General features: G+C 43.2%; 1 protein-coding gene across 3 annotated transcripts in view; it reads right to left on the reverse strand.

The window, feature by feature from the left end:
- Window positions 1–147: 147 nt before the first annotated feature.
- Window positions 148–12,185, reverse strand: part of Rabep1 (rabaptin, RAB GTPase binding effector protein 1) — a 95,075-nt gene continuing 83,037 nt past the window's right edge. For all 3 annotated transcript variants that reach the window (XM_041664735.1, XM_041664734.1, XM_041664733.1), the window contains 6 exons: window positions 11,615–11,755; window positions 8,357–8,546; window positions 7,775–7,830; window positions 5,658–5,756; window positions 3,211–3,327; window positions 148–2,811 (listed from right to left, as the gene is read on the reverse strand). In XM_041664735.1, the coding sequence (XP_041520669.1) occupies window positions 2,710–2,811; window positions 3,211–3,327; window positions 5,658–5,756; window positions 7,775–7,830; window positions 8,357–8,546; window positions 11,615–11,755 (705 nt within the window). In that variant the 3' untranslated portion in view covers window positions 148–2,709. The remainder of the gene's footprint in view (window positions 2,812–3,210; window positions 3,328–5,657; window positions 5,757–7,774; window positions 7,831–8,356; window positions 8,547–11,614; window positions 11,756–12,185) is intronic.

Here is a 12,185-nt window from a genome sequence, read left to right on the forward strand (position 1 = left end):
GCTTTATAATTAATGTCTATGATTTATTTTTCAAAATTCTGGGACAAAGCTTCAGCTGCATGCTGCCAGGTCTACATCTGAAGAATAAGAGCGGCATCTTAAGTAGCAGAACCAAAACTGGGATGCAAAGGAATAGGCCACACAGTCTACTCAGTAGCAGCTCTTTTAATTTGAACACTCTCTTAAGGACATGCCTTCGGTACAGTTAACACACAGAGACACCTGCAGTCTGTGCAGAGCAGAGGTGAAGATCTACATACAGTTGCTAACAGTTGCAGAGTCCTCTGCTGGCTCATTTCCTCACAGGCATCGTTGCCTTTCAGAGCTCAGTTTGGCTATGGCTATGTCTACTCAGTGAGTTCTGGTGCAAGTTCTAGCACCCTAAAGGAAAAGAAAAATGTGTTCTGCCATATACATTTAGATCATCTTTTCAAACCTGCCAATTTGAGTTCTGAAAAGTAAGTATGGTACCTGCCTAGAAACAACTGAGTGACTGCCAATTAGAAGCTGCATGGTAAGGTATGTTACAGGTAAAGGTAAGCCAGATTAGACATGCAAGAGAAAGGTCTACACAGATGGAGTGCAGCACTGGAACCAGATTTTTCCTCTCCTGGTGAATTCCACCTTCTAAAGCAGATCTCATTTATGCAGAACATTGAAGTTCAAAGGACTCTTTCCTACCTGGTGGTGTAGCAGCAGTTTATTTCATACCACAGACAGGCTGTTGAAAACTTAGCATTTCAGTTTCTGTTCCTCTAGGATGTGTTTCTCATTGAGTGGATCCCAGCAGTTTGCATCTGTCCCAAGTACAGACTAGAAACATCTCCTAATCGTGATTCTTTATTGCTCAATCCCCAGCTTCTGGAGAAAAGTTGTCTGTAAAGTGCTTGGTCTCAAGCCGGGCAGTAGTGGCACACCTTTAATCCCAGCCCTTGGGAGGCAGAGGCAGGTGGATCTCTGTCTTCAAGGCCAGCCTGGTCTACAAGAGCTAGTTCCAGGACAGACACCAAAGCTACAGAGAAACCCTGTCTAAAAAAAAGTGCTTGGTCTCAGCAGAACAGCTCATGGGGAGTGACAGTTAAGAATGATTATGAATTTCCCATTCACTGTGGCCAACAGTGATCCAAAACAAATTAGCTTGGAGCTGAAGGACTAGTCCTAAATCTAATGTAATCACATTATAATTAATAAAATCCCTTTAACTCAGTGAGGATACTGTTTCTTTAAACCAAGTAGTACTGTATACAAGGAGACTTCAAGCCAATTAATGTTTCCATGCATTGGCAAGCCTATAGCACTATTCCCGCAATTTGTATTTACTTTTAAATTTTTTTATCGTGAACACAAGACTTATGAAAGAAAATAGCAAAGACCTTGAGGGCAAATTCCTAATGACTCATTACTACAAAATCCATTTATGCTATGAATTGATGGTAGACAAGTGTGAAAATTCTAGTTCTTTTGGATACGTCTGTAAGTCACTCACAAACATTCCTTGAAAGCATTGTGACTTAGGAACCGCATGAGTTACATAGCATAGCTAACTGTCCACCGGTGTTCTCATATAGCCTGCAGCTGGTGAGTAGCAGCACACAAGCACACTTCTGAGTTCTGCACCACTTTACAGCAGTTTGGGATTAACCTGTTCCGCAGGGTGCTTTGCTTCTCCACACAGGAAAGAAATTTCAACTCCAAGAATGAAGTAGATACTAAACTAAGTTTCCTTAGCTTCACTGTAAGCATGCTCACTTACACCACAGGTCTAAACTGTAAAACAAACATACAAAGATCTGTAAGTCATCACCATTTTAAATGTAACACTTGTATGCCTCTAAGGCAGGCTGAAAATAAGCAGATTTATACATGTGTACTAGATGTGAGACATAGCTTGTTTTATTAATATTTTTTCCACTGATCCAGTAACTAAAATACTTGGAAAGGGTAGGTGGTGCCAGTTCTTCTTTGCCATGGTACCTGTGGGCCAAGAAGTTCATCCTGGTGTGCAGAGAAAGTGCATCCAAGGTTTCTTGTGCTTTTTTTCCCTTAAATTCAACTTCCAATATATATATATTGCCTCAGCCAAGTATTCAGATTCTCTAATTTTGTTGAATTCTTTGTTTGCCATGTTCCTATAATTCTCAGGCAAGTTTCAGTAGCATTTAAGGTCCTCCAATGAAGATAAAATGGTAGAAAGAAAAAATATGCACTGAGCGAGGGAAATAGTCAATAGCCAATGGCCTGCTCTCACACTTCATATTTTAATATAAAATACTCATACAGCACACTACACCTCTCTGCTAGCTGAATACTGCTACTGATGAGCCCTAGAAAACAGAAGAAAAAAAAAAACCTTTTCTCTCCCAGTTTGTATGAACTGAAAACGTAATTCCAAACACTATGGGGAAGTTGCTTTCATGTCAGGAAATGTGTTCCGGAATCCACGTTGGAGAAAGCAGGCAAGGAAACAGCACTTTTCTGGCACCAATCTGATCCCACACCCGTTGGAATCGAGTCCGGTGTCCTGTTAGTGTTCCCTCTGAAACATCTGCTGGCTGTCCCTGCGCACAGCAGCCTTCTCCCTCCAGACCTGCATTTCTCCAGTCTTCCTTTTGCTGTGACGTCTTCCATTAAGAGTTAAATAATAATTAATGTTATTCTAAAGATGAGTTAAAAACCCAAAATGCAGGTTACAATCCTGCTATCAGGGTGTCATGTCTCAGGGAGCTGGTTAATGTCTGTCAATTTGGTATCATTCAGAATTGCCCGGATTCTCTCCAAGGAGTCTGCTTGCCGGATCCTCTCTAACTGCACCTGGAGAAACAATGTGGCGATGAGTGCAAGTGATGCCGACCTATGACCTATGACCTATGTCCCCTCTACTTTGATCATTCTAGTCCACATGCAGCAGATCAGTTCACCAGGTTACGCTCTTCGAAGAAGAGGAAGAGAAAAAACCCCACTCTTAAAATTCATCAATCTATATAACAGATTGGTATCCTGCCCCTCCAGTGCTCCCTCCAATGCCTACCCCACTTATACTTAAGGCAGAAATTGGCAAGGTAGAAGGGAAAGGAGGGGGCCAAATCTGTAACAGACAAGCTTGTGCTTGAGTGATAAGATATCTGAGGGAGTGGCAGAGGCAATCAGAGATCTCCAGCTACACCGGTGCCCCCTCCCGCAGAGGCCATGGCAGTTCCCCAAACACCTCACCTGAAGAGTCTGAGAAAGTTTTACAAAATCTCTCTGGACTTGTTCACTGACATCTAATTCTGTCTGTAACCTCTGAGCTTTGTTCTTCTCTTCAAACATGAGCTGTTCAACCGTAGTCTAAAAAATAAAAGTTTTGAGAGAAGATTAATGCCAAAGAGCCAGATTTCCTAAAATTACTTAGGAAGTTTAGTTACTGACTACAGGGAACTTGTCAACAGTTCTTTTTTCTTTTTCATACTAAGGATTGAAACCAGGGCCATAGCTTGTTAGGCAAGCACCCTGCACCATTAAGCTATATCTACTACTAGAGCAGAGACCTGAATGATGCCTCCATATACCAGTAATCTTTTATCTTTATTAATTAATTTTTTTCATTTTTTACATCCCAACTGCAGCTTTCACTCTTCCCACTTCTCCTCTGCCCCCCTCCCCACCTCTGTTCGGAGGGGCAGGCCTCCCATGGATGCCAACAAAGCACAGCCTATCACACTGAAGTAGAACTAAGCTCCTCTCCTAGCATTAAGGCTGGGCAGGGCAACCCAGCATTAGGACCAGGTTCCCAAAGGTAGCCAAAGTGTTAGGGACAGGCCCCGCTCCCACTGCTAGGAGTCCCACAAGTGGACCAAGCCACACGACCATCACATATGCAGAGGGCCTAGGCTGGTTCTATGCAGGCTCCCTAACTGCCATAGTCTGAGCTCCCATGAACAAGCCAATTGCTTCTATGAGTTCCCTTGTGATGACCCTGACCACCCTAACTCATACATTCCTTCCTGTTAATATTTTTTAATTACATTTTTATTTTTCTACTGATTGGGCACGTGTGTGTGTGTGTGTGTGTGTGTGTGTGTGTGTGTGTGTGTGCATGCTATAGCACAGAAGTGGTCACAGGACAAAGTTGCTGGAGTCAGCTCTCTTTTCACCATGTAGGCCCCAGGGATTAAACTCAGGCTTGGCAGCATGTACCTCTAGCTGCCTCACTGGTTCCCACCTTTATTTAAGACAAGGTCTCCTGTAGCCCAAACTAGCCCCTGAACCTGCTCTATTGTAGCTGAAAATGAGCTTCAATCTCAGATCCGCCTACCCCTATCTTTCTTGTGAGATTACAGATTGTGCCAACACACCCAGTTTTCTGTGGTGCCAGGCAAACGCTCTACCAGCTGAGCTTTATCCCCACTCCCAGTACCACTTTTACATTTGTGTGTGGAGTAGGGTGGCTAGGGAAGCACTCACAGAAGACAATCAGGAAGGAGGACAACCTTACGAGAGAGCTGGTTCTCTCCTCCCACTATGTGAGCCCCAAGGATCAAATGGCAGTTATCCAGCTTGGCAGTAAGCACCTCTACCTGCTGATCTGTTTCCTCAACCCAGTCTCTCTTTCCATAGGGCAACAGTGCCAGTTGGGTAGGTTACTTGCTCTAGGTATGAAACCAGGACAAGAAATGTATTCAAAGATCAACAGCTGTCATAGTAACACGGACAGAGACTTAAAAGGGAATTTCCTCTGACAATTACTAGGATCAAACACTGAATTAATATGGGCCATTCAGCCTCAGTCACCTCCAGCCTTCCTTATTGAAAATCATGGGAGCCTTTTTCTAAAGACAAGAATCTACTGACTACCAACACAGCTCATTAAAACCATGTCTAGGCAATGTCCGCCATAAGCACCCACGTGCATTTTTATTCTATACAAACTCAAGATAATCTGGAAATCTGCTTCGAGGCAATCTTAGCATTTGATACAGGGATGGAATGGAGTAACATTTCCAAACAATCCCTCTCCTTCCATCTCTGGGGACTGAACCTCACACGCTAGGCAAGCAGTCTACCACTAGACTATATCGAGTCCCTACTCCACTTTTCCATCCTTTTTTACACCTTTTCAATTTTTATTTCTATTTTTTTAAAAAATGAACACTTCAACTCAGCTGCCAAAGCCTCCCTGGCAACCTTTTTCAGGCCTCTGAACTAGCAATCTTCCTGCCTTGGCCTCCAGTAACAGGAACTGCAGGCAGGCCTACACCCAGCTCAGAGAAATGCTTCCAGCAGAACACTGTCCAAGTTAGGCTCAATATATGTTTATTGTACTTTGTACATATAAGTGGTTGTTTGTATATGGGTATGTATGCAATGTGTGCACCAAAAAAGTATATCAAATCTGGAAGTGGAATTACAGACTGTTGTGAGCCACCACTGTGTGCTGGGAACTGAATGCTAGTCCAGTGCAAAAGTAGCCAGTGCTCTTAACCACTAAGCCATCTCTCTAGCCCCTTTGTTTTTTGTAATTTTTGTTTGCCTGAGAAAGGGCCTCACTGGGTAGATCAGATTGGCCTTGAACTCACAGAGATCTACATACCTCTGCCTTCCTAGTGCTAGGATTAAAGGTCTGCGCTGCCATACCTTAGCCTTGTTTTTTAAATTAAATGACCGATAAACATAATTACCTTTGCAGCAGTTTCCTTCTTCAACTGTTCCTCTAAATTAACCTTTATTTCTTGGAGACTCTCAAGTTGTTGTGACTTCTCTCTTAATGTAGATTCCAACTGTGAAAAGGGAATCAAAAGGGAAAACTGAAACACACAGAAATTTTGAAGGTCTCGCAGCACTATTGAGAGGTGTCTGCAACCCAGAGTACTCAGGTTTGCTCTTGGCTGTGCCTGGAATGCTCTTCTAAAGTTTCAGAGTATAGATTCTTCTTGTTCTTGCAAACCTGGTCTTTACCTCCGTATTAGGTATCTATCATGTTTCTAATTCTAAGGCCTGAAACTGAGAGGTCAGGAGAAACAGACAGGGAAATAACTAATACATATCAACATAAAGGGAGCAGCATTTAATTCAGGGAGAAAATTTAGACAGTATTTTCTAGAAAAGATGATGGCTGACTTTTACTTTTAGTATTGGGGATTGAACCTGGGGTCTCAGAGGCTAGGCAAGCACGCTATCACTCATCTCCACCCCCAACTCCTTTGGAAACAGGATCTTGCTTTTGTTGTTGTTCAGGCTGGTTTTGAGCTCTGCAGCTGAGGCAGGCCTTGGACCTGAGCTTTTCCTGTTTCCTCTCTGCACTGTCTGCATGGATTAACATTTTCCCAGGGGAAGGAAAGGGTGGCAAGGTAAAGAAAGTAAAGAGATGGTCTAAAAACAGAATGGCTGCCCTGCCCACGGACGGTGAGCTCTAGCAGCCTGCAGCAGTGTGGGACTGTGAGAGACCTCTGCACTAAGGACTTGTCCTCAACTGCTCAAGACTTCAAAAAGACTGAGACAGCCTGGCTTCAATACAGAGAGGAACTGGAACCGGCTCCAGCCCAGAGGTCTCTTAGGAAACAAGTCAGGCTGTGACAACAGGCCAATGAAAAGTCACATCTCAGAACTGGGGGTGTAGCTCTGTAGGACAGAGCTACAAATGAATAGCATACAAATGAATTCAATTCCCAGAACCACCAAAAAAAGTAAAAGGTAAAGTCTGAACCCAAACTGGCAGGGAGGAACAATGCAGCACATGAGCCTGGCATTTTCTTTTTCTGTGTTAGGAAAGCGCTCTTCTCCTGAGCTACACGCCAGGTCTGAGTGCAGGTCATCTCTAGTGTGCCCTAGAGACCTCCAGTACAGGGAAACAATGGCTGACTGTGGGAGAGACTGCCGGGAGGTCAGGTGGAGGGCAGCACTCTTTCAAGAACTTTAGAAAAACAATGACTTAGCAGAGTAGTATAATTCAAGGAGAAACTTTTGTTTTGTTTTGTTTTTTCTTTTGAAAGGCCATCTTCCTATGTACCACAGGCTGGCCTCAAACTTGAATCCTCAGCTTCTTGAGTGCTAGGATTACAGATGTGTATCCCACATCCATATCATTTTTTCCCTCTTAATGGGAACAGCTGGGCAATTATGGACACAAAGGGAAAATCGATCAAGAGGTAGACGTTCAAAGCTAGAGAACACAGAGGCCAGTGAAAGCACCTATCAGCATTACACTATGGTGAGAAACAGGTCATCATTTTATCTCAGAGAAGGCTGATAATAAAGTAGGAGGGGGCTACAAGCTAATGACTGAGCAGTGAAGGCTGAGATGAAAGCGACTAAAGAGCTAGTGTGAAAAATGTAAGAGACATAGCTCAGGACAAATCACCACAAGCATCAGCCACGGAGGACCACGCCAGGCTGAGGTCCCTCTGCATCTATACTGTGCCCATCACCACAAGTATCAGCCACGGAGGACCACGCCAGGCTGAGGTCCCTCTGTATCTATACTGTGCCCATCACCACAAGCATCAGCCACGGAGGACCACGCCAGGCTGAGGTCCCTCTGCATCTATACTGTGCCCATCACCACAAGCATCAGCCACGGAGGACCACGCCAAGCTGAGGTCCCTCTGTATCTATACTGTGCCCATCACCACAAGCATCAGCCACGGAGGACCACGCCAGGCTGCCCATTCTGTTCCCACAGGCAGAAGTCTCTGGAAAGCAGGAACTATGCCTCAGCTATCTTCATTGCTTTGTTCTAGCACAGGATTTAATAAGCAACCAGCGTGTTGACAGAATTAATTTTAAACTTGTGACTCACCTGTCCCTTTTCAACCTTTATTCTTTCTAATTCAGCTTTTAGACTAGAAATGGAAGCTAGGACAAAAGGGAGAAACATTAGCAATCATTTATTATTTTCATCATTTTTTTCCCCTTAAAATGTCCCCAAAGTGCTCTCTCTCAAACTGTCCCGGAGAACTGACCTTATAACCAAGCTCAGGGAAAGGTCAACTACACATGCACACTTTGTGGCAACCTAAATTTCTACCTAGTGTCCATACCTAACTGTAAGAAAGCAATGTTGTTAGCAATAAAGTTGTATAAGGAAATGCTGCCCATCTGGCTCCATTAGCATCAGAGCTCCGAAAGAATGTGGAGGAGGCATTCACAGCCACTGTTCGTCCGAATGCCTAGGTCGAGTGTTCTTTCCTATACTCCTGCTCTCCACACCCACAGTCACGCATTACACTCAGGGTTATTTACTGTTTGTTAGCTTGCTCTTTGAGAGAGGGTCTCCTGCAGTCCTGGCTAGCCTTGAACTTCTTCTGGTCGTCCTGTTCCCAGGCAAGGACTATACCAACAAAGCTACACCCCCAGTCCCCAAGCGATATTTTCTTCTCACCTATTTCCTCCTTGCAGTTCTCTATTTCCAGCTGTAGAGTCTCTTCAAGGTTTTCTTTTAAACACTGTTCTGCTTGGATCTGTTCTTTTAGGAACAGTATTTCAGCCTTCAGCTTCTCCTCCATGTGGTCTGCTGCTGTCCGCACATGAATGATGTTCTCACGGTATTTTAACACCAGTTCCCGGAGCACCTGCATTCAATGCACAGAGGTTACTGGATTTGTGAAGGTGAGAAAAACTGGAGATTTGTTCCACATGATTCAAATATTTAGACCATGACTGTCGCTGACCACACAGTGTTCTGAAAGCACATGTTTTTGTATTAACATCTAACATGGCCGGAAAATTGGGTTGTGAATTACGTTTTCCCCACAAAGCTGTTTTATGTGCAGAAAAAAAATTTATGTAACTTTCCACGCAAATTCACTAGGAAGAATAACTTTATGAAGAAAAAAAGAAAAAAAAACCTCAGAAACAAGTGTAAACTCAGGATAAAATACATTGAACTTACCTGTTCACACAGTCAAACTCTCACTGAAAATCTCCTTAGGCAAAGTACTGTATCAGGAAGTAATGGCCCACTGACCCCACGAAGAAAGGCTTTCTAAGGTGACAAGCTTATATGCTTCCCACTGGTGTGTTTTGTTGAGAGAGGCTGGCCTCAACTCACAGAACTCTATCTGTCTTTGCCTCCAAGTGCTGGGATTACAAGCATATGCCACCACACCGGGCTTTTTTCCCCAAAACTTTAAATCTTCTAGAAATGTAATCATATCCTAAAGCAAATCCAAATTGGCATTCCCAAATAGCTTCCTAATTAATTACATTTACCTAGATTCGGGGGATGGGGCTCGTGTATGTTGCACCAGCTGGCCTGGACTAGTTTCAGATTCATGAACTCTTGCCTTAAGTCTCTAGAGTGTTGGGCAAGCACCACCATGTTCATCTTAGATAGCTTTTAAATCTAGGAATAAAAATTCTCTAGAGAACAGAACACAGAAACTTTCCAGCAAAAAAGGAAAGTTTTATCAGAGATGAAGGTGGTGGTGACATCATTCAAAGTTCATGACAAAGGCACAAGTCTCCCAAGTCTTCTGTATCAGTAGTTACCAGTTAGGAAAGGATCAAGAGCATTCCTGAGAGCGCAGACCTGGGCGAGCCTGTGTAATGGGGCATGATCAACAACTGCGTCTTTAAAAGTGAAACCCAACAAAACCACTGTAGTGACGTTAACATGTGCACAGAGGAAAGCTACACAGAATGTAACTCTGATAGGATTTAGGGAAAGACAAAACTACAAGAAACTTATAAAAGATAAATTTATGTTTCACTTGAATTTTTTATTTGAGACAGTCTCACGTGTAGTGCAGACTGGCCTTACTATGGAGTACTAGAAACACAGCAGTCCTCCTGCCCCAGCCTCCCAAGTGTTGGGATTTAAAAGGCCAAGTCACTATATCAACTCATATTTAATTTTAAAATAATTTTAAACAACAATTTTCACTCATTATTTTATGTTTATACACATGAGTGTACAGACCCTGGCTTATGGCACATATAAGGAGACGTTCTCCTTTCAGCACATGTGAGTCCTAGGGACTCTGGCAGTCTTGGCAGCAGGCAGCCCTTACCTACTAACTAAGGCTTCTCACCAGCCCAGATTTAAAAAAAAAAAAAAAAAAAGGAGGAGGAGGAGGAAGAGCAACAGCAGCAGCAGCATACATGGTTGCTTCAGCTCGCCAAGGCTGGTGAGCTCTGCGGCCGCAAAAGGCTAAGTTCATTCTCAATTATCTCTGAGCTTTCTTTTAGCGGACCCACATGAATCCATACCTGTGCCGTGACATTTTGGTGCCCAACGTGGGGTTGAAGAATGACAAAGGATCCGCTTAAGAAGGACAGAGAAGCCTGCCACTTTGAGAACTGGAAGACAAGCGCCCTCAGCGTAAGGAGGCTCCAGAATCGGCAGGGTCAGGGGAAAGTTCCTATCTCAGGAACAATGGTCTGTGCAGTTATTAAAATGCCTGTTCAAAGGAGATGGAGTGGAAGTGAAGGACAGACGCTGTTAATTACTTGGCCCTGCCACTGGCTTCAGGCAACTTCTCACACTAACTGAATCGGAATGTATGGATAAGAGCTTTGAGGAGAGCCAGTACCATTAGATAGCTGGTCTTTATGTAATTTAGTATCAAATGCTCTGCAGCTGCTGCAGAGTGGGAGTCACTTAAAGCTGTATCTGAAGCAGAAATGGCAAGCTAGGCAGGAGAGGAGAATGTGCCTTCACAAGTTGACAGGAAGGCTGTTTCAGAGGAAAGCCAGGACACAGGAGGTGACTCTCCTCCGTCTTCATCAGATAAAACAGACTTAGAAATTAGACAAGCTAAGAGATTAACTGCACATTTAAAAATACAAGGGCTTCTGAGACAAAAATTAAAAAAAAAAGGAAAAAGGAAACTTCCCAATAAAGAAAGGAATTGGGAATAAGGGGAATAGAAACAATTCCTGAAGTATAAGGAGAGATTTCTGTTTGTCTGGTTGGTTAGTAGATCTGGGGTTTCTTCTTTAATATGTATGGGATTTCTGCTTACATGTATGTCAGTACACACAGAAGTGGTGCCTAGAACTGGACGTACAGACAAATCAAACTCAGGTTCTCTGAAGAACAGCCAGTGTTCTTAACCACTGAACCATCTTTCCAACCCCGATGGAGATTTCATTATGCAGTGAAGGCAATGTTCTCAAGCGGGGGAGCGTAGCACACAACTGCAATCCCAGCACTGGGGAGGACAGCAGTAGGATCTCAAGTTTGAGGCTAGAACTGTACTACATACTCAGACAATACTTCAAAGACAAATTTTAAAATTGACGTTTACCTATCACTATGCTGTTGTAGGATTTTGATCCCTTTAGCTAATGGCTTTTGGGGGTTATGAGCCCTAGTATGTGGTCTTGTCTGCATTCATGACTTTAGCTCGCTTGCTCAGGTGGTTAGGGCCAAAGGAAGGAGCGGTTCGATCAGCAGCTGGATCACAGCAGCATCTAATCTGTTCTGTATCAGTGAGTGTTTACTTAAATAAATTTTTGAGACCCTTTAACAGACTGATGTGGTTTCATGTATCACTATGCTACAGAATGAACTACATTTTTAAAAGTGAAAGTATTTGGCATAAGAAATTTATCAATAAAGTTTTTTTAAAAAAATTTACAACCATTTTAAAAAGTAAACTTTTTGCGAGTTTTTGATGATGTGCAAATACATTACCTCCACAGTATCTGGGAGAATGAAGTCTTCTGCTAGCTGTAATGACACATGCAAGCTATGCTTTCCCTGGAGGCTGTCATTGTCTTTCTGTAACCTCACCAGCTCTTCCGAAACCTGTTCACGTGACTGCATCAGCACCGCCTAAAACAGAAACAGATGCTAATCACAGCTAGGAAGGTAAATCCAGTTTAGTAACAACCACATCAGAAAAAAACAAGACCAAATAAAATGGTATTTGAGGATGGGGTGGTATATAATAAAACTATGTAAGGCTTCTAAAAACATACACACAGCTCATAACTTAGATTTATTGTTGTGGATATGTGTGAGGCACAGCATGTATGTGTGAAGATCAGGACAACTTTGTGGAGACCATTCTTTGGGGTTCCATGTTTATTAAAGTTAAGCGTCTTCCCCTGCAGAGCCATCTCACACTCCAGCAGGCCTACCCCAATTTCTTTTTATTTGTAGCCTTTCCATCAATTCAGCAAGAGTCAGGCAATGAGACACGCATGGGAGTTCATTCTATACTGATCCTACCAGCAATTCAAAAACATTAAGCTTCTTGTCT

The sequence above is a fragment of the Microtus oregoni genome, unplaced genomic scaffold (genome assembly GCF_018167655.1).
Source record: "Microtus oregoni isolate MIOR12 unplaced genomic scaffold, Mior012 000015F_ref0000493, whole genome shotgun sequence".
In the NCBI taxonomy this organism is placed as follows: domain Eukaryota; kingdom Metazoa; phylum Chordata; class Mammalia; order Rodentia; family Cricetidae; genus Microtus; species Microtus oregoni.